Source organism: Gopherus flavomarginatus, chromosome 1, assembly GCF_025201925.1.
Source record: "Gopherus flavomarginatus isolate rGopFla2 chromosome 1, rGopFla2.mat.asm, whole genome shotgun sequence".
NCBI lineage: Eukaryota > Metazoa > Chordata > Testudines > Testudinidae > Gopherus > Gopherus flavomarginatus.
In genome coordinates, this window is record NC_066617.1 from 303,411,617 (window position 1) to 303,430,600 (window position 18,984).

At 39.5% G+C, this 18,984-nt stretch overlaps 1 protein-coding gene across 4 annotated transcripts in view; it reads left to right on the forward strand.

The window, feature by feature from the left end:
- The window catches only part of DIAPH3 (diaphanous related formin 3), a 555,175-nt gene that overhangs the window by 329,768 nt on the left and 206,423 nt on the right, over positions 1-18,984 (forward strand). For all 4 annotated transcript variants that reach the window (XM_050947581.1, XM_050947589.1, XM_050947561.1 and 1 more), the window contains 2 exons: positions 6,310-6,549; positions 14,533-14,662. In XM_050947581.1, the coding sequence (XP_050803538.1) occupies positions 6,310-6,549; positions 14,533-14,662 (370 nt within the window). The remainder of the gene's footprint in view (positions 1-6,309; positions 6,550-14,532; positions 14,663-18,984) is intronic.

Genomic DNA, 18,984 nt, shown 5'->3' on the forward strand with positions numbered 1-18,984 from the left:
GTAGATCCCTGATGATGCATTGGAGGGGTTTTAGGTGGGGACTGTATGTGATGGCCCATGGAGTCCTGTTGGTTTCTTTCTTGGGTTTGTCTTGCAATAGGAGGCTTCGGGGTACACGTCTGGCTCTGTTGATCTGTTTCCTTATTTCCTCGTGCGGGTATTATAGTTTTGAGAATGCTTGGTGGAGATTTTGTAGGTGTTGGTCTCTGAGATTCTATTTGTTCTTATCAAATAAAGGAACCATTTGAAAGGGATTTGTTACTTCTGTTCTGATGATTGTTAATTATTAAAAACAAACAAAAAAACCTTTCATGCCTGGATGAATTTTTTCTGTGCGCAGATGATTTTGTAAAGTGAAAAAATCTACTGAGGCATTTTTCAAAAGGAAAGAGAAATAGATTTGTGGTTCCAGAACATTTTGAACAAATGGATTTTGAACAAATATTTTTGAACAAATGGATTTTGCCAATGTTTAGTGTATACATGAGATTCTCAAACTATGGGGCATGCCTCCCTTGGGAGACTAGGGAATGTGTCGAAGGACTCACGAGCTGTGTGCTTTCTTTTTTTTTTTAAGAGCTCTAGCTGTCCACCCCGGTGGCTGGGGCTCGTGCAGAAGGGCCGGGTACATCCAGGAGGCAAGGAAAAATGGGTGCTAAGTCTGCTGTGAAAAGTGTTATTGACAAATATCACTTTTCACATTGCCACCTTTATTTCTATGCTGCTGCAGTGCAGCACTGCCTTCAGAGCTTGGTGCTGGTATATGTAGTTGTGTGTGGGAAGGGGGGATGTAACAGACCCAAAGAAGGGAGATCTGATCAAATAAATTTGAGAAGCACTGGTCTAGACAGTTGCCTTTAGATATTTTCATAAAGTAATTTAAGTTATTTGAGAATCTGAGGTTCATTAAGTAATTTTGCATGTGTGGCTTCTACTGCATCTGGAATTATAACATCATTTAACATGAATGGATCTGACATATTGGTTTGTTAGTTCGGGTGATTTTATAGTACTCCATTCTATTGCTTTCTGAGTCAAGATGAATAATATGAAAATATGTGGCTAATTTAAATAGATTTTTTGTATTAAATCTTTGAGCTAAAAGAAAGAGTTTATTTTGAAATCACTTGAAAATTTCTGATTTATCTAGGCTTACTCTAGGTTTGATAGAAAAGCTCCATTTAAACTTGCATTGTACTTCTAATACATCTGATTTGAATCACAATTCACTTGAAAAGTTGAACTGAAATGAACAGAAATTTTGTATCCTATTCAGATTGTCAACAGAAGAATAATTTATTCAAAATCTAAACGAATACTAAAATAACCATTTATTAGAGCTTAAACCAGTAAGAAATATGGGGATTCCTATTTAAGGATCAGAATCTTATCAGTGGAGCATCTCTCCTAACCCCTTTTTTTTTTTTTTTTTTTTTTTTTTTTTTTTTTTTTTTTTTTTTTTTTAGTAATACTGTGACTGGATATTAAGCCAATGTTCAACTGAGAATTTCAGTAATTGTGTTTGAAACAAAATCTTAAAATTATTTTGTGCAGTCGTTAGTGTTAGTTTAAAGCATCTTGTACTCTAGGCCAGCATGGATAATGACTTCAACTACCAACAACAGGAGCAGTAAAATTTGGAGAGTGGAAGGTGAATATAGAGAACCTAATCATTGTCATGAACATGAGCTGAAGGAGGTTGTTTCAGACATAGGAGTTGGTGTGGAAGAAAGCGTGAAAATTGTATTGGGAGGAGCAAACCAGTGGGGCAGTTAGTTACTGTAAGTGGAGTGGAGAGGAGTTTGCGGGAACATCATAAGTAGGGAGGGGGCAGAGTTAGGCAGAAGCATGGACAGAAAGCTTTTACTTGATGCAGTTGAGGAGAGGAAGGCAGGGTTTATGTTGTCAGATCAGGTAAAGTGGATATCTTAGGGCATGGCTACACTTGCAGATGTAGAACCAGCCTTTGTAGAGCACATTAGGGAAAGCACTGCAGTCTGTCCACACTGACAGCTTCAAGTGCACTGACGTGGCCACGTTTGCGGCACTTGCAGTGGCATTGGGAGCGGTGCATTATGGGCAGCTATTCCAGGTTCTTTTCAAGTGGGGTGGTGGTGGGGTGGAGTGTGAGAAGGTGTGTGTTGTGTGTATGTAGGGGGAGAGAGAGTGGGTTTTTGGGGGGCTAAGAGCATGTCAGCATGCTGTCTTGTAAGTTCAGACAGCAGCAGACCTCTCCCTACCACAACCTCTCTCTCTCTCTCTGACACACACAGCATTCCACTCTAATGGTTGCTTTGTCTTGGAGCAGATAAGCAGCCCGCCGTCAGAAACAGAGCTTTCAAAGGGCATAGTCGCATTCCTACGGTGATTCAAAACCATGACGAGAGTGGCCACTTGACTTAAGGGGATTATGGGACGTTTCTGGAGGCTGATCAGAGCTCAATAATGCAACATCTCGTCCACGCTGATGCCTGGGTGTTGTAGACAAGGTGCAGCAAACATTATTCCTCTCACCGAGGTGGAGTACCACGATAGCTCTAGCTGTGGAGTCAGAGCGCTGTATGTGCCTTGCCAGTGTGGACGAGGAGTGAGCTAAGGCGCCCGGGGCTGCTTTAATGTGCACTAACTCGCAAGTGTAGCCAAGACCTTAGTGGCTAGGTTTTGTCTGGCTAGAAGGGGGGCAGTGTAGATGTCAGGGAGCCCTTACTGGGTGAGGTTACAACTAATCAAATTTGAGATATTGAGGGGCTTGACTAGAGTTTTATCTTGAATATCAGAGAGGAAATATTGGACTCCAGAAATATTAAACAGGAAGAAACAACAGAATTTGGATATGACCCAGATGTCTGGGTTCAGAGAAAAGAAAGGTTTGAAGATGATCCCCTATAAGGTGGAGAGTGGCCCATGGGGCTATCATAAACAGATAGGTAAGGGTTAATGTTCTTTTACCTGTAAAGGGTTAACACAGGGAACCAAACACCTGACCAGAGGACCAATCAGGAAACAAGACTTTTTCAAATCTGGGTGGAGTGAAGTTTTGGGTGTGAGTTCTTTGTTCTTTGTCTTGAGTCTGACCCTCTCGGCTCTGAGAGTGATTTTTCTATCTCCTGGCTTTCTAATCTTCTGTTTCCAAGTTGTAAGTACAAGGATAGTAAGACAATAGGTTTATATTGTTTTCTTTTGTATTTACATGTGTGTAGTTGCTGGAATGTGTTAAATTGTATTCTTTTGGAATAAGGCTGTTTATTCACTTTTTTTTTCTTAAGCAATTGACCCTGTATATTGTCACCTTATTACAGAGATCCTTTTATGTCCTTTTTTCATTCTTTTTATATAAAGCTTTCTTTTTAAGAGCTGTTGGAGTTTTTCTTTAGTGGGGACTCCAGGGAATTGAGTCTGCAGCTCACCAGGGAATTGGTGGGGGGAAGAATCTCTTTGTGTTAGATTTACTAAGCCTGACTTTGCATACCCTCTGGGTAAGGGGGAAGAGAGATTAGCTCTCTCAGTACTTGTGTTTCCAGGACTTGAAACAGGGAGGGTAGAATCCCTTTGTTTAGATTCACGGAGCTTGCTTCTGTATGTCTCTCCAGGAACCCAGGGAGGGAACACCTGGAGAGAAGGAGGGGGAAGGGAACTGGTTTATTCCCCTTTGTTGTGAGACTCAAGGAATCTGAGTCTTGGGGTCCTCCAGGGAAGGTTTTGGGGAGACCACAGTGAGCTAGGCACTATATAATTTCTGGCTGGTGACAGCAAATACCAGGTCCAAGCTGGTAACTAAGCTTGGAGGTTTTCATGCTAACACCCATATTTTGGATGCTAAGGTCCAGATCTGGGAGGAAATGTTATGACAGGGGCTGCTTCCATCTTGAGACCTAAACACAACTTACGTTGGAGGATGAGCCGTCTCCTGGGAGCCATAACTATTCTACCAAAGGTTGCTGGAGTGTGACGCACCTAGCCCAGAGCCTTCATAGTCCCTCCTGAAATATTTCTGGAACTTGACATTTCGGTGTTTTATTCCTGGACATCTGCAATGACCTTCAGGCACTATGTGAGTCAGGAATTGTTCTCCATTGACCTTGCTTTGCCTAAGAGACTTTGCCAGCTAACTGTCTGTAAGGCAGCTTTGTTGGGTGCTGGTGGTTGTGAATAGCAGGGCCAGGAAATTGGAGCAGATAGGAAGGGAGAATAGATTAATCAGGATATGAGACGTAATGGAAATACCTCCTTGGAGATATCTCACTGACCTCAATGGGTTTTGACCTGGCTGGAAAATTGCAACATAACTTTAAAATCCCTCATCCTGTACAACATGAAGAAAGCAAAATGTTGTTGTGTATACTATACAGCTGTTAGTGTTTTCTAAGGAGAATATTGTTTGTCTAATTATATTGCACCTGTCACTGTGGTGTTTGTACATATACTGAGTTATGTATGCCAATTCTATATTTGTGTTCCATGTTTAAGATATTTTCCAAATTACTTGGGCTTTTACAAGTTACATTAAGCATTGACAGAAACAAACATTTAAATATTTGTCCTGAAAAAGAATGTTGCTTTTTTAATGTGTCTTGAGCTATACAAATATATGTGAGCTGCTTTTTATGTCTTTGCAACTACTGTGTGCGTTCATCAGATCAAATCAATTGGCTACGCCCAATATTTTGTTGTCATGGTATTTATCCAAAAGAGATTCTGGGAGGTATCATGTTAAAACTAAAGACACACTGGTTGTAAATATCATTATAAAATGCATGTGTTAATGTTATATGTGAAGTTATCAGTTCCTCCTTTTACTACAACATGTTTAAAACCAGTCAGCCTAGCCTAGGTAAACAGGTCTGTCTTGGACAGTGGAATGTGGGTTCCCCCCAGTTTACAGATTAGCAGTAAATGAAGCCTCCAAGATAAGCCAGCTAGGAGTTATCCTGAAATTGAGACACAGAAAATTATCATGACTCCTGCACCCTGGAGACACCCAGGAGACTGAATCCTCAGGAGGCCTTCCTGACTTGTCAGACCAGAACAAACCCTCTGGGGATATAAGGAACAGAGACACTCCATTTTTACCTTTCACCTTAGGAGACAAAGGAACTAAACAATTTGGTTGCTGTGATGGATCCTGGCCAGTGAAAGTTGAAAAGGAGACCTTGAATGAGAGAACAAAGTCTGCATCTTGGTAGATTAAGTTTTAGTCTTTTAGATGCATATTTTGTTGTTGTTGTAACCATTCCTATATCCCTTTTACTTGGTATCACTTCATCCATGTTCTTTTGTTAATAAACTTGATTTACTTTCTTTCTAAATCATCACTGTAAAGCATCAATATAAGTTCAGTAAAGTGCGTGTGTGTGTCTGGAAAGCTAACAAGTTGGAGTGTTTACTGTCTTTTAGAGGCAGCAAACTTAACACTTTCCCTATAAGGGTCCAGTGAGAGGTACTGGTCTATGAAAGCCATTTGTCTTGTTTTATATTGGACAGTCCTTTTTTGGTTTTGATTTGTCCTCCATCTGGTACTGGGACATAGTTTTGTCCAGTATCAGACAGCAGATGCCATTTTGAACGGTCTGCTGCTCCGCTCCCACTGGCATGATCTGCGTGCATGGTCATGCCAGTGGAGTGGGGGACAGAGTTCTCTTCAAAATGGCGTCCCCTTTGTGGAGTGACCCCTCACTCACAGCATGTACGAGGTCATGCAGGTGGGGGCTCGTCCATTCCATTCCCAAAAGTGCAAGAATGTCTGATATTCTGGGAACTTGAGTGGCCACCATATACTAGTCCCTGCAATAGGACAAGTTTGAGGCTGGAATGGTTATAAGGTCAGACTGGAAGGAGTAACCAGCTTGGGTAAAGCTGGATGAGGCTTGAGGGCTTGCTGACAGGATGTTGGGGTCAGAGCTCTGGACCCAGCTGCACAGTCACAAGGCTCCCAGGGAAACCCAAGCTAGTTGGTGACCAAACCCCTTACTGGTCTGAATAAACCCCCAAACTTCCCACTTGGTCATAAACTTGGATTAGTTTTACAGGATTTAATGTACAAATTGACAAATTTGATATAGGACAAAAGTATCTTTTATTGCTTATACATACTAGTTGTTATGATGGGGAAAAACAGGTTTTATTCTCAACCACAAGCCGGGATTTCAGTTGCAGTCCCTCTTTCATTCATCCGTTTTGCTATTAGTTATAGGAGATACATTGCTTTTCAAGCCTGTCACAGCAATAAATCATCCCAGATTATATGCATTTGTTCAGTATGAAAGTATAGCATGAATTTTGAAGGAAATCTTCCATTTTCTTTTCAATCAGATGAGCAATGTGAAGAGACTACAAACACGGCTCAGTGCTATTCTCTTTAAGCTTCAGTTTGAGGAACAGGTGAACAACATCAAACCTGACATCATGGCTGTCAGTGCTGCCTGTGAAGAGATAAAGAAGAGCAAAAGCTTTAGCAAGTTGCTGGAACTAGTGTTGCTAATAGGAAACTACATGAATGCAGGTTCTCGGAATGCACAGACCTTTGGATTTAACCTCAGCTCTCTATGTAAAGTGAGTTTAAAATATTATACATGCTGAGTTCTTAAAATGCATTCACTTTTTCTTGTCATTGACACTACTTAAATCCCTTGTTTGAATCCTCCCTTCCCAATAATTACGTTTTTTAAATGTTTGTTCTTTTATACCTTTCAGTTCATATAGTGCATTTCTAGGAGTACTTGGTAGTCTGAGTTAAACATAACTAATCTATTTTACATCAGATATAAGATAGATTTATGTCTGTTGAGATTGATTTGCACTTTAAGAAGTTTAAGTTTCTATTTTTGTCATAGAGTAAAACAGACTGAATAAAATTACATATTGTATGGGCCATATTACTGTCATTATATTAACATTATAATCTTGTCTAAAGTGTGAATATTTTTGAAGTTTACTGTATTCTGAGGTATTTTACTTATAATTATGAAACATTTATTTTTGCATATGTTTTCAATATGAAACTTCTCCTTTATGGAAGTTGTTCTTTGGTTATTTAGCCAGTTTTTCATCACTTGTCCATTATTATTTATTTATACAATTTCCCCCACTCCTCCCTACCCTCCCATTCCCCCAAAAAACAACAACCCTGCAAGGTAGTTTGAAGGACAAATATGTGCCCTACCCTCAAAGCGTTTATAGTGCAGATTAGTTTCTATCACAATTACTTACTTTCTAAACCTGATTACTCCCAGGGCAATTCATTCTGTTCATAATCCCTGTGTGATGTCACTGCAAAGTCTAAGAAAGAGGCTGCAAAACACTTTATACCCTTCATGGAGGAAAAAAACTATTTTTATGATCAAAAAATGGTTTGTTATCTTCCTTACCTTTCTAAGCTTCAGTCTGGTATTTAACATGATGCATCTCAAAAATGTGGTGTTTTCTTCCCATAGGTGAGATAACTTGGCTTTTCAGTATTACTCCTGCTGCTTGTGATGCTGAATCAGCCCTCTTAAAGGCACTCCTCCTTTGATAGTAGGCTCTGTTACTAGGAGGATACATTTGGGCCTTTGTCTCTCCCTCTCTCTCTCGCTCTGCTTCCAGTGTTTCTTCCATTTTTTCTTTCATCTCTCTTCTCTTCTCTTGCATGCTTTTTAAATCATCCATTGTTAATCTCTCTTAAGGCCTTGTCTACATTGGAATATTATTGTTTGTTGCTTAAAATACATACTAATGGACAAGTTGTTAAATGTGGAGTGTAGATAAGCATGTTAGCATAGTGTCATCTAGTTATAGTTAACCCCAGTGTGTCAGCAATGTTAAACATGGTACCTCTACACTAAGACTTAAATCATGTTTAACATTGTGTTGGTTAGCACAGTGTAATTTTCCATTGTATACAAGGCCTAAGGCAGTGGCTCTCTCAAACTTTTTTACTGGTGACCCCTTTCACATAGCAAACCTCTGAGTGTGGACCCACCTCTTTAAAAACTATATATTTAACACCATTATAAATGCTGGAGGCAAAATCAGGGTTTGAGGTGGAGGTTGACAGCTCGTGAACCCCATGTAATAAGCTCGCGAACCCCTGAGAGGTCCCAACCCCCAGTTTGAGAGCCCCTGGCCTCAGGCATTAGTGTCTATTTCATTGAATTACTGTTCCTCCTCCGATTCTTTGTTCTTTTTTGCATTACTGATGTTTAATAGTTCCTAACATCTCTTTGTGTCTAATCCTGGCAGTGTTGTTGACATTTTATGTGAATATAACTTACTATTGATCTCCAAAGTTCACCATCTGCTGTGGGGTGAATTAGTTGATGTTTGAGTGCTGATTTCCCAGAAATTATTCTGCAGCCTGAAATGAACCCTCGTTTAAACTATCCCAAAATTACAGTGCAACTCCATCCACATTATAGCTTAATTACCAATTTCCCTGTAGCTTAGTTTGTGTAAAGACTTTCATTATAACCCACGAGTCTCACGTGAACTCTTTCATCTACCTGTTTATTTTACTGAAGAGGAAACTGCTCAGATGATTCTAGAGCCCAGAAGAAGGTAGAAGATCTTGAGACTGATGGAGCTTTGCTGAAGAGAATCTGCACTTTATGATTGAGATCTCCAGAGGCCTATATGTCCAGACAAGCAGGAAACTCGGTAGTGGAAAAAAAGTTAGGAGAATGTTCTATACAGGAAATGAGATACAAGTGCTTTCCCATGGATCCTAATATATTATAAACAACATTAAAAAGCTTATAGTTGATGGGAAGCTCCTTATTCCTGAGGTATTATATATCCTAAATACAGAATCCCTAAGGATTATTTGGAATATTGTGGTACAGTGCGCAGGACAGAACCTGCAGTCACCCTAGAGTTTGAAAAGAACTCTGCTTCTTAGTAGTATTTAAGGAAGCCAATGAGAGAAACCTGGAGTCGCCTGTCAAAAATAGCCATGCACTCCTCCTTGCCAACTACATCATAGTCAGGTCTGCCTTTTCTGATTATTCCAAGATCTTAAGGATTTGAGTGTTAAACACAATGGAGAATCCACATGATGACAGGTATTTTTTGTAAAATGCAGTCTGAGACTACCTTTTCCTGTCATCCTCGCTGGTGACCAACACTAAAGGCAGAAAGGCAGTATGGTTTAGGTGTGCTTAGGAATATGATGTGTCAGCCAAGCAGGAACTAACTGCCATATCCTTCAAAAGCCAGAATTTTTCTGGGGGCCTCTGGATGAAGTATTCTATACATCAGAATCCCATAAATCTTAATGTCTTTAAACTTTTCCTCCTAGTTGCAACAGTTTAATTGCTAACATGCACAGACAGTTTTTATTTTTCTTTAATCTGAAATAAAAAACCCAAACTGGAGAAGAAAAATAAAACAAAAAAAAACTTTGTATAGTCCTAAAAGCATTATATTGGTTTTATATAAAGTTTTCTAAAACAGGCATGTCTCAAGTTTTTTTAATATTAAATCATGTGAGGCATTCATCTATAATAAGTAAAATAAACTTTCCATACGAAAAATTTAGTCTGATGCTCAGTTTTGGAAAACCTTTCATATATCTGTGCTGAGTTTGGTAAATTGTTTAAAACCTAAGTTGCTGCTGCTGCTATCTTAAACAGTCATGTTTCCACAATCATAGCTCTATCCAGCTGTTGTAATTCTACTATATAGGGAGAGTATATATGATATAGAAAAGCTTCAGTTCTAGAATGATTTTAGCAACCAAAATCTTATGAATTGCTGGAGTATGAAATTAATGCTTTATTACATTTTGAAAACTGAGACTGCAAAAGGTTTTAGAGCTTATTTACCCTTTCACATAACACAAGAACCATGAGTTACCCAATGAAATTAATAGGCAGGAATTTTAAAACAAAAGAATGTACTTGTTATTCTCCAAACTCCAGTGCCTGCCAGAGTTGCTCTGCGTATTAATGAAGCATTGTTAGAAACAGCCAAGGTATTTTGGCAGACCAAGCCTCCTGACACCAACTGCTAAAACAACTGAGCAATGTTGCCAAGTTCCCTCCCATGGATACATACAATTCTTGTCCCACCCGACATCTGGCTCTCTGATCATTACTGCAGCTAATTAAGAATGACGGCAGGGTTGCTTCAAGGCTTCACCAAAGGAAAAGGTGCCCAACAAGTTGGATTTGTATGATAGGAAAATGTATTTACAGTATGAATACATCATTTGGGATTCCATATCTAAATTTTCTGATAAGCTCCTTGATGATACTCAAGAGCAATTCGAAGCCTTGGTTCTCAGGAGGTCATCTTGTAGTGAGGATGTCCCTCCAAGCTGCTTTGATTTCATGGACTCAGAGATGGCAGCAACAGACACTTATGGATGCCATTGTGGCCCTTGTCTTCTGGAATTCCTGCAGAAGTGCATCAAATCAAGGATTTGCCAGTTGAGGGATCTAATCTCTTTCCAGATAAAAATGATGAGATCTTGCGTTCCCTTAAAGACTTTCAGGTTACACTTTACTCACTCATGTTTTATATGCTGAACCAAGGAGGAAATGTAGCAGGCTGTAACAGCAGCAGAGACAGTTGTACTATCCACTAAGGCAGCCTCATGCCTAAGAGACAGCACAAGCCTCCTGCTGCTGCTTCTGCTTTATACCTCACATGTCAGCAACACCCGCCTCAGGCTAAGCATCCTATTTGTCTGCTTCTCCAAGAGTGGCAGACCATTTGTGCTCAATCTTCCTTGCCTCTCTCTCTCTGACCTACCCCAACTTTAGGGAACAGATTGTCCCATTTCTTCAGTTCTAGAAGACCATAAACAGACCAGTGAGTCCCAAGCACTGTGGGACTATGTTTTAAGATACAGTTCCAATCTATGCCCTATCCTCATGCACCTTTCCCCTGTCCCTTTTCAGGGACCCATCTCACAAAGTATGCATGCATGCAAGAGGTGCAAACTCTTCTGTGTCTGAGTTATAGAGGATGTTCTCAAAACTGGGGAGGACATTTTTATTCCCAATACTTGCTCCATATCCAAGAGAAAAGGGGGTCTGAAGCTAATTCTAGACCTGTGGAAACTAAAAACCTTCATCAAGATAATTTTTTGCAGTGTTTCTGTGGCTTCTAGTCCTCCCTTAGATCCCAATGACTGGTATGCTGCTCTCGATTTACAGGATGCCTACCTTCATGTAGTGATCCATCCCACTCGCAGAATATTTCAGTTTCACGTAGTAGACCTCTGCTACCAATATACTTTTCCCTCCTATGGTCAGTCATCCATCTGAAGAGTATTTACAAAGTACATGACAGAAGTGGTGGCTCACCTCAGAAGAATCAGCAAGCAGGTATTCCCCTGTTTACATGACTAGTTGATCCTCAGCTACTCCAGTCAGCAAGTAGAACATAGCATCCAGCACCTCTCCACTCACTGTTTGCTCAACAAGACCTGATAATAAACAAGACAAACTGATTCTATCCCCTGTTCAAAGAATCAAGTTCACTGGGGTGATCCTGAGGTTCACAGGGGGATCCTCTTTCTCCTGTGCAAAATAGTCTGCAATCTCACTCAAAGGCAACATGAGATCTTGTGTGGTTGGGACACATGGCATTCTACATGTATGTGACTTAGCATGCTGGACTTCACCAGAGATATATGGTTGAAGTATGTGTATCATCCAATCAAAACCCCTCTGAACTTGCTGATTCACATACTTTCCAAGGGTCTGTCCTCATTAGGGAGTATTATTCTTTCATCCTCTCCTTTCAAAAACTTCCACTATGGATGTATCTGCCTCAGGATGTGATTTGTTTATATAGCAGTTTTGCGGATTCAAGCATTATGAGCTGAACAGAAATCATATCTGAAGATAAACATTCTAGAGCAGGGGTCGGCAACCTTTCAGAAGTGGTGTGCCGAGTCTTCATCTATTCATTCTAATTTAAGGTTTCTCGTGCTAGTAATACATGTTAACATTCGTAGAAGGTCTCTTTCTATAAGTCTATAATATATTACTAAGCTATTGTTGTATGTAAAGTAAATAAGGTTTTTAAAATGTTTAAGAAGCTTCATTTAAAATTAAATTAAAATGCAGAGTCCTCCGGACCAGTGGCCAGGACCAGTAGCCAGCGTGAGTGCCACTGAAAATCAGCTCATGTGCCGCCTTTGGCACCCGTGCCATAGGTTGCCTACCCCTGTTCTAGAACTTCAAGCCATATACTGGGCATATCAAGGCTTCATAACTCACATCAGGAGTCAGATGATCTAAATCCTGCTGGGCAACCCTGAATAAGCAAGATCCAACCTAAAGTATCAGGAAGCAATCAAGTTTTGGAATTTTTGCATCAAAAATGGAATCCTGCTTATGGCCTCTCATCTCACAGGGTTGCAGAAATTCTCTCAAACCATCTTAGCAGAAGGTTCCTGGAAGATCACAAATGGTGGTTGAACAAAAACATTGTTAGGTTTATATTCCAGTCATGAAGGGATGCCAGCGTAACCCTTTTTGCCAGAAGGCAGAACAGAACAAAGTGCCATCAGTTTTTTTTTCCAGAGCAAGTCACAGTCCTGGTTTCCCTCACAGACGCATCACTGTTACCCTGTGGGTCAAATCTGATATATGCATTTCCACTCATTCCAAAAGTGATTGTGATGTGAAACAAGACTATGGTTTTAGTAAAGGGAAATCATGTCTCACCAATCTACTAGAATTCTTTGAGGGGGTCAACAAGCCTGTGGACCAAGGGGATCCAGTGGATATAGTGTACTTAGATTTTCAGAAAGCTTTTGACGAGGTCCCTCGCCAAAGGCTCTTACACAAAGTAAGCTGCCACGGGATAAGAGAGAAGGCTCTCTCATGGATTCGTAACTGTTTAAAATATAGAAAACAAAGGGTAGGTATAAACGGTCAGTTTTCAGAATGGAGAGAGGTAAATAGTGGTGTCCCTCAGGGGTCTGTTCTGGGACCAGTCCTATTCAACATATTAATAAATGATCTGGGAAAAGAGGTAAACAGTGAGGTGGCAAAATTTGCAGATGATACAAAATTACTAAAGAGAGTTAAGACCCCGGCAGACTGTGAAGAGCTACAAAAGGATCTCTCAAAACTGGGTGACTGGGCAACAAAATGGCAGATGAAATTTAATGTTGATAAATACAAATTAATGCACATTGGAAAACATAATTCCAACTATAAATATAAAATAACGGGGTCTAAATTAGCTGTTGTCACTCAAGAAAGAGACCTTCGAGTCATTGTGGATCGTTCTGTGAAAACATCCAGTCAATATGGAGTGGCAGTCAAAAAAATTGAACAGAATACTGGGAATCATTAAGAAAGGGGTAGATAATAAGACAGAAAACATTATGTTGCCTCTGTATAAATCCATGATACGCCCACATCTTGAATACTGTGTACAGATGTGGTCTCCCCATATCAAAAAAGATGTATTGGAATTGGAAAAGTTTCAGAAAAGGACAGCAAAAATTATTAGAGTTGTGGAATGGCTTTCATATGAGGAAAGATTAATAAGACTGGGACTTTTCAGCTTGGGAAAGAGACGGCTAAGGAGAGATATGATTGAGGTCTATAAAATCATGACTAGTTTAGAGAAAGTATATAAGGATGTGTTGTTTACTACTTCTCATAACACAAGAAGTAGGGGTCACTAAATGAAATTAGTGGGCAGCAGGTTAAAACAAATATAAGGAAGTATTTCTTCACACAATGCACAGTCAGCCTCTAGAACTCCTTGCCAGAGCATGTTTTGAAGGCCAAGACCATAACAGAGTTCAAAAAGAACTAGATAAATTAATGGAGGATAGATCCATCAATGGCTATTAGCCATCATGGGCAGGAATGGTGTCCCTAACCTCTTTTTGCCAGAATCTGGGAATGAGCAACGAGATGGATCACTTGATTACATGTTCTGTTCAGTCCCTCTGGGGCACCTGGCAGTGGCCACTGTTGGGAGACAGGATACTTGGCTTAGATGGACCTTTGGTCTGACCCAGTAGGGCCATTCTTATGTTCTTATGTAAATAGCCAATGTGGAATAGTATTTTTATATATAATTGTTCAAGACTGGAAATAAGTTTGTTATTGGAATCTTGTTCTTTTCATTTAAAAAAGAGCACAGACATCTTCGTAACTGCATACCATTCTTGTGCTTTAATATATTGCATCCCTTGTATTTCTGGAGTCATGTAAATGCAGCTTAATTTTTTTGAGCTTCATGTTTCAAAATTTAGCATACTCCTTTACTTTTCATTGGAAGAAGACCAAATATTTAGTAGATAAGTGTGAAACTGGTCAGTATTTAGAATCTACTTTAAATTTTAACCAACCAAAATAAATCAACAAAAACAGCGAGTCAATCATGTTACGTTTTGCTTACATAAGCTGCATTGGTTTAACAGCTTGGCTCTTATCTTCATAACATACACAGTTGTTAGAGTATGTTGAATGTAAGAATAATTCAAAGCTTTCTCGTTTCCAATATATATATATATTTTATATTCCCGTGTGTGTGTGTGTATGTATAAATATATATATATTTTTTTTACTTCTCTAGTTAAAGGACACAAAGTCAGCAGATCAGAAAACAACTTTGCTCCATTTTCTGGTTGAAGTATGTGAAGAGAAGTATCCTGATGTCCTGAATTTTACTGAAGATTTGCAGCATTTAGACAAAGCTAGTAAAGGTTTGTAGTATTAAATGAAAATTTTAATTTTGATGGCACTTTAATGTCTGTAACTAACAAGTAAAGTTTATTTTAATTTAAAGCTAACATGAAATGGCACACTTAATAATCTGATGTATATACTATGTAGGTCAATCATTTGAACTTTCAGATATAAGCCTGCTACCTCTAATAATAAAATAGAGCTCTAAGATAGTCCCCAAAACGGTTTCCAGATTATACTCTCTAGATTTTTATTTTGTATGAACAGACCTCAAAGTACTTGAATCTTCTGATCTTTTTATCATAAGAATCAACTGCAATTAAGCAGTATTTGTCCAAAATTAACACAGTAGTTCTGAAAAGTTTATCATGTAATCATTTGAATAAAAGCAAAAAACATTAATCATAGAAATTTCCTCTTTTCTTTCCTTTCTATAAATTCTTCATGCAATAGAAGTACTGGAAGCCAGGGAAGATAAATTCCACTTTACTGCCTCATCATGTAGCATAGCATCTTGTACATTTCAATCTAAGCAGCAGAAGACTTTTACATCTACTATCTCAGTTAAGAGTTCCTTCTATATATGAAGACATAGCATGACTAATTTAAACTTACTGGGCATAGAGTTAGAAATTGAGAGGCTTCTCAGCATTGTCATACTCCTGTAGGAAGCACTCTGAGTAAAATAGTGATTGGCTATGCAAACTGTCACAGTTAATAATTTTTCTAGCTTACATAAATTTGGTGGGAACTCTATTGCCTTGCACAGTGACACCTCTCATGGCTCATGTAGCCTTTCCTGCCACAATCCCTAGATTTACCCCCTTTTTTTTTTTTTTTCCTATTGGTGACATAGTGGTCACTGACATCCAAAGTACATTCATATATGTATTTGTGTATATGTATATGTGTATATGTATATATGTGGAGCATCATTAATAAATATATAAAGCATTTGTAAGACAAAACACATACAGTTACATCCCCATTCATAAGTAGTGGTCGGTCGGTCTGTCTGTCTATCTCTGTTCTCATTCATTTTTAATTTTCAGTTTCAGTTGGCATACATTACTACTACTTATGAATATGGATGTATTTATATATGTTTTGTTTTACAAATGATTTATACATTTATTAATGATGCTACTTTTAGTGTTGAGTCCCTAATAGCTGGAGGAATTATTAATTTATCCATGCTTTACTTTTGTGTATAAATAGTTATGTTGCATGTTCTTAGGGAAGCATCCATGCTTTCATCATAGGAAAACTGGAATATATTGTGGTGATATTTATGGTACATTGTGCAACTACCTGGAATAGTTAGTTTTATTATATTTCATCAGACTTTATTATTGCCACCTAAATAATTAATCTTGTATGATAAAGACCATATTCGTCAAGCTTATAGACTGCATTTGCCTCTGTCTTTGAGAAGTTTAAATAGCCACAGCCACACTATTGTATTACAGTATTACTGAAAGAAAAGAGCAGAAGGAGCAGACTGAGTGTAATGGATTACTCTGTGCCTGTACATATCCATATCAATCTGCAAACTCCATTCTATTTTGTGAATACCATTTTGATTGCAGCCTGAGCAGCACTCTTCACTTTTGCAGCATAATCTCTATCCTGGGCTGGGACAAGAAATGCTTACACCTACCAGAAGGGATAACAATGGGAAAGCCATCAAGAGTCCTGAACCTGGATTGTCTGCCATTCAAATGGTTTCACTCTAGAACAATAGGCTGGCTGCAGTCCAGAGGAACTAGTTTTCCCAGTTTGGAATCCAGGATGGATTGGATGGTGTTCATACAGTCATTTTGGGGAACTAATGGGTTGTTCTGAGTAATTAATAATTTTAAAAAATAAGTAATTTTTATCTCCATATGATCTCTCATGTTAAATTCCAGTGGTGCTATTCTGCTATATCTTAGTGTTCAGAGTACATGTACAGTTTCTGGGAGAGAAAGTATCCAAAGTTTTCAAATAAGAGTGACTATAATTAAGGTTCTAAAATTGTATTTGGGCCCCCAAATATAAATTACATGATTTTTCAAAAGTGCTAAGCACCTGCACATCTTAATGAAGGCAGTGGGGACTGCAACTGTTTAGCACCTTAGAAAATTGGGCCACTTTTATTTAAGTGCCTAAATTTGGTTTTAGGAGCCTAAGTAGTAAATACTAGGTTGGAAAGCTTTCACAAGTGAGTTTGAACTACATTGTTATCAATATGCTACGCAATTCTATAATTTTTAAAATCAAATCCAGATGTTGGATTCTGCTTATTCTTTCCAGTGCTGGTGGGCATAGAGATGGATGAGGACTGACCCTAGCTAAAATTAATCCACAAAAGAAGGAAGTGATGGTTGTGCCATATACAATGGGTGCTTGCCAAACTTTTGTCAGTTAAGTCAACAACATGGGAGTCCTCCTTAATTCATCACTGTGTGACTCACCTCTTCAGTGTAGCATATCTCTGTTAGGCTGTTTTGCTAATGCTCCATACTTTGTGATGGGTAGCTGTTTGTTTTTGGGTGTAATTCAACTTGATTATGATTTTTAGTGCTTATGACCTCTCAGGCTGGTTAAAACCTTCGTTTTTTTTTAATTATTTCACATCTTTTTTGTATTGTGTTGCAAAGGCTGATGTTTTGTGTTTTTTTAAAAAATAACCTCTGAATGGTGTAGGAGTGTTGATTTACAATTAATTTGACTGGCAAAGTCATCTGATGGTGGTGTTCAGATGGTACTTAGTTACATGGTGACAAACTGAGTTTTGTGTGTCAGGAATACAAATTATAAGAATGAGATTATACTATATATGCTGGTTTCCCAGATTTTCAATCTGAATCTGTGTCTCAGCAGCCAGTTGATTTTTCTTCCTCCAGTTGCACCCAGGTACTACCTAGTAATTTTACATGGTTGGTGACTATTTCTCCCAACCAATCAAATTCCTTTGCTAGTTGCTTTGCCCGCTGCATCAGTGTTGTGCTTTCATTCTCCCCTACTCAGTTTTATTCCATTGCCATCTCTTAAAGCAGCAGTTCTCAAATGTCATGGCACCACAACCCCTTTCTGACAAGAAGAATTACTTCATGACCCCAGGAGGAAGAGACTGAAGCCTGAGCCTTGCTACCCCAGGTGGGGATGGGAAGATATTCAAAGACCAAGCTCCACCACTCCTGGCAGGAGGACCAAAGCCTAAGGGCTTCATCTCCAGGCAGGGGGCCTGTAACCTGAGCCCCGCCACACAGGGCTGGAGCCCTCGGGCGTCAGCCCCAGACCCCAAAAAGTCTAAGCCAACGCTGGCAACCTCATTAAAACAAGGTCGTAACCACCCTTGAGGTCGACCCACAGTTTGAGAAACACTGTCTTAAAAGAACAATTGTAGGTTTGTTCATTCTCTCTCTCTCTCTCTCACTCTCTCTCTCTTCTCTGCCCCCCAAGGTAATATCAGTTTTTAGTTTAAATACATTCTAAATCACTGTGGAGTTTATATGTATCATTCATCAAGCTATTAACCTGGGGCACGTGACTTACGAGGAGAGGCTGAGGGAACTGTGCTTGTTTCGATTGCAGAAGAGTGAAGAGGGATTTGATAGCAGCCTTCAACTATCTGAGTGGAGGTTCCAAAAAGGATGGAGCTAGGATGTTCTCAGTGGTGGCAGATGACGGAACAAGGAGTAACTGTCTCAAGTTGCAGTGGGGGTGGTTTAGGTTGGATATTCGGAGAAACGTTTTCACTAGGAGGATGGTCAAGCACTGGAATGGGTTACCTAGGAAGGTGGTGGAATCTTCATCCTTAGAGGTTTTTAAGTCCTGGCTTGACCAAGTCCTGTCTGGGATGATTTGGTTGATGATGGTCCTGCTTTGAGCAGGGAGTTGGACTAGATGACCTCCTGAGGTCTCTTCCAACCCTGATTTTCTATGAGTCTATGATTGCTCCTTGTCAAGAAGATCTCATTCACCTGCTACAGAATTTGCAAGAACCTCTAAACTCTCCTTGACCACACTCTCTTGAAGAGAGAAGGAGAAAGGAGGAAAGGTCCATGATAGAGAAATAAGACTAAACCCCACTGTCCTAGAACTCCAGAGGTACTTTTTTCCACTGCTCCAAGATGTAGAATTGGTTTTATCTCGGCCAGTGATCTGCTAGGTCATTCCAATCCTCGACTCTGGGAGCCAGCCTTACCCTGCTCTGCTGTGAGAATCCTCACTCCCCGGGTTGTTCCCGCGCAGCTTCTAGCATCTAAACTGCTCTCAGCGATGTGAGTGAGCACTTTTGACCTTGTCAGCTCAGCCCCCAATCATGTGTCCAGCTCAGACTGATGTGCTCATG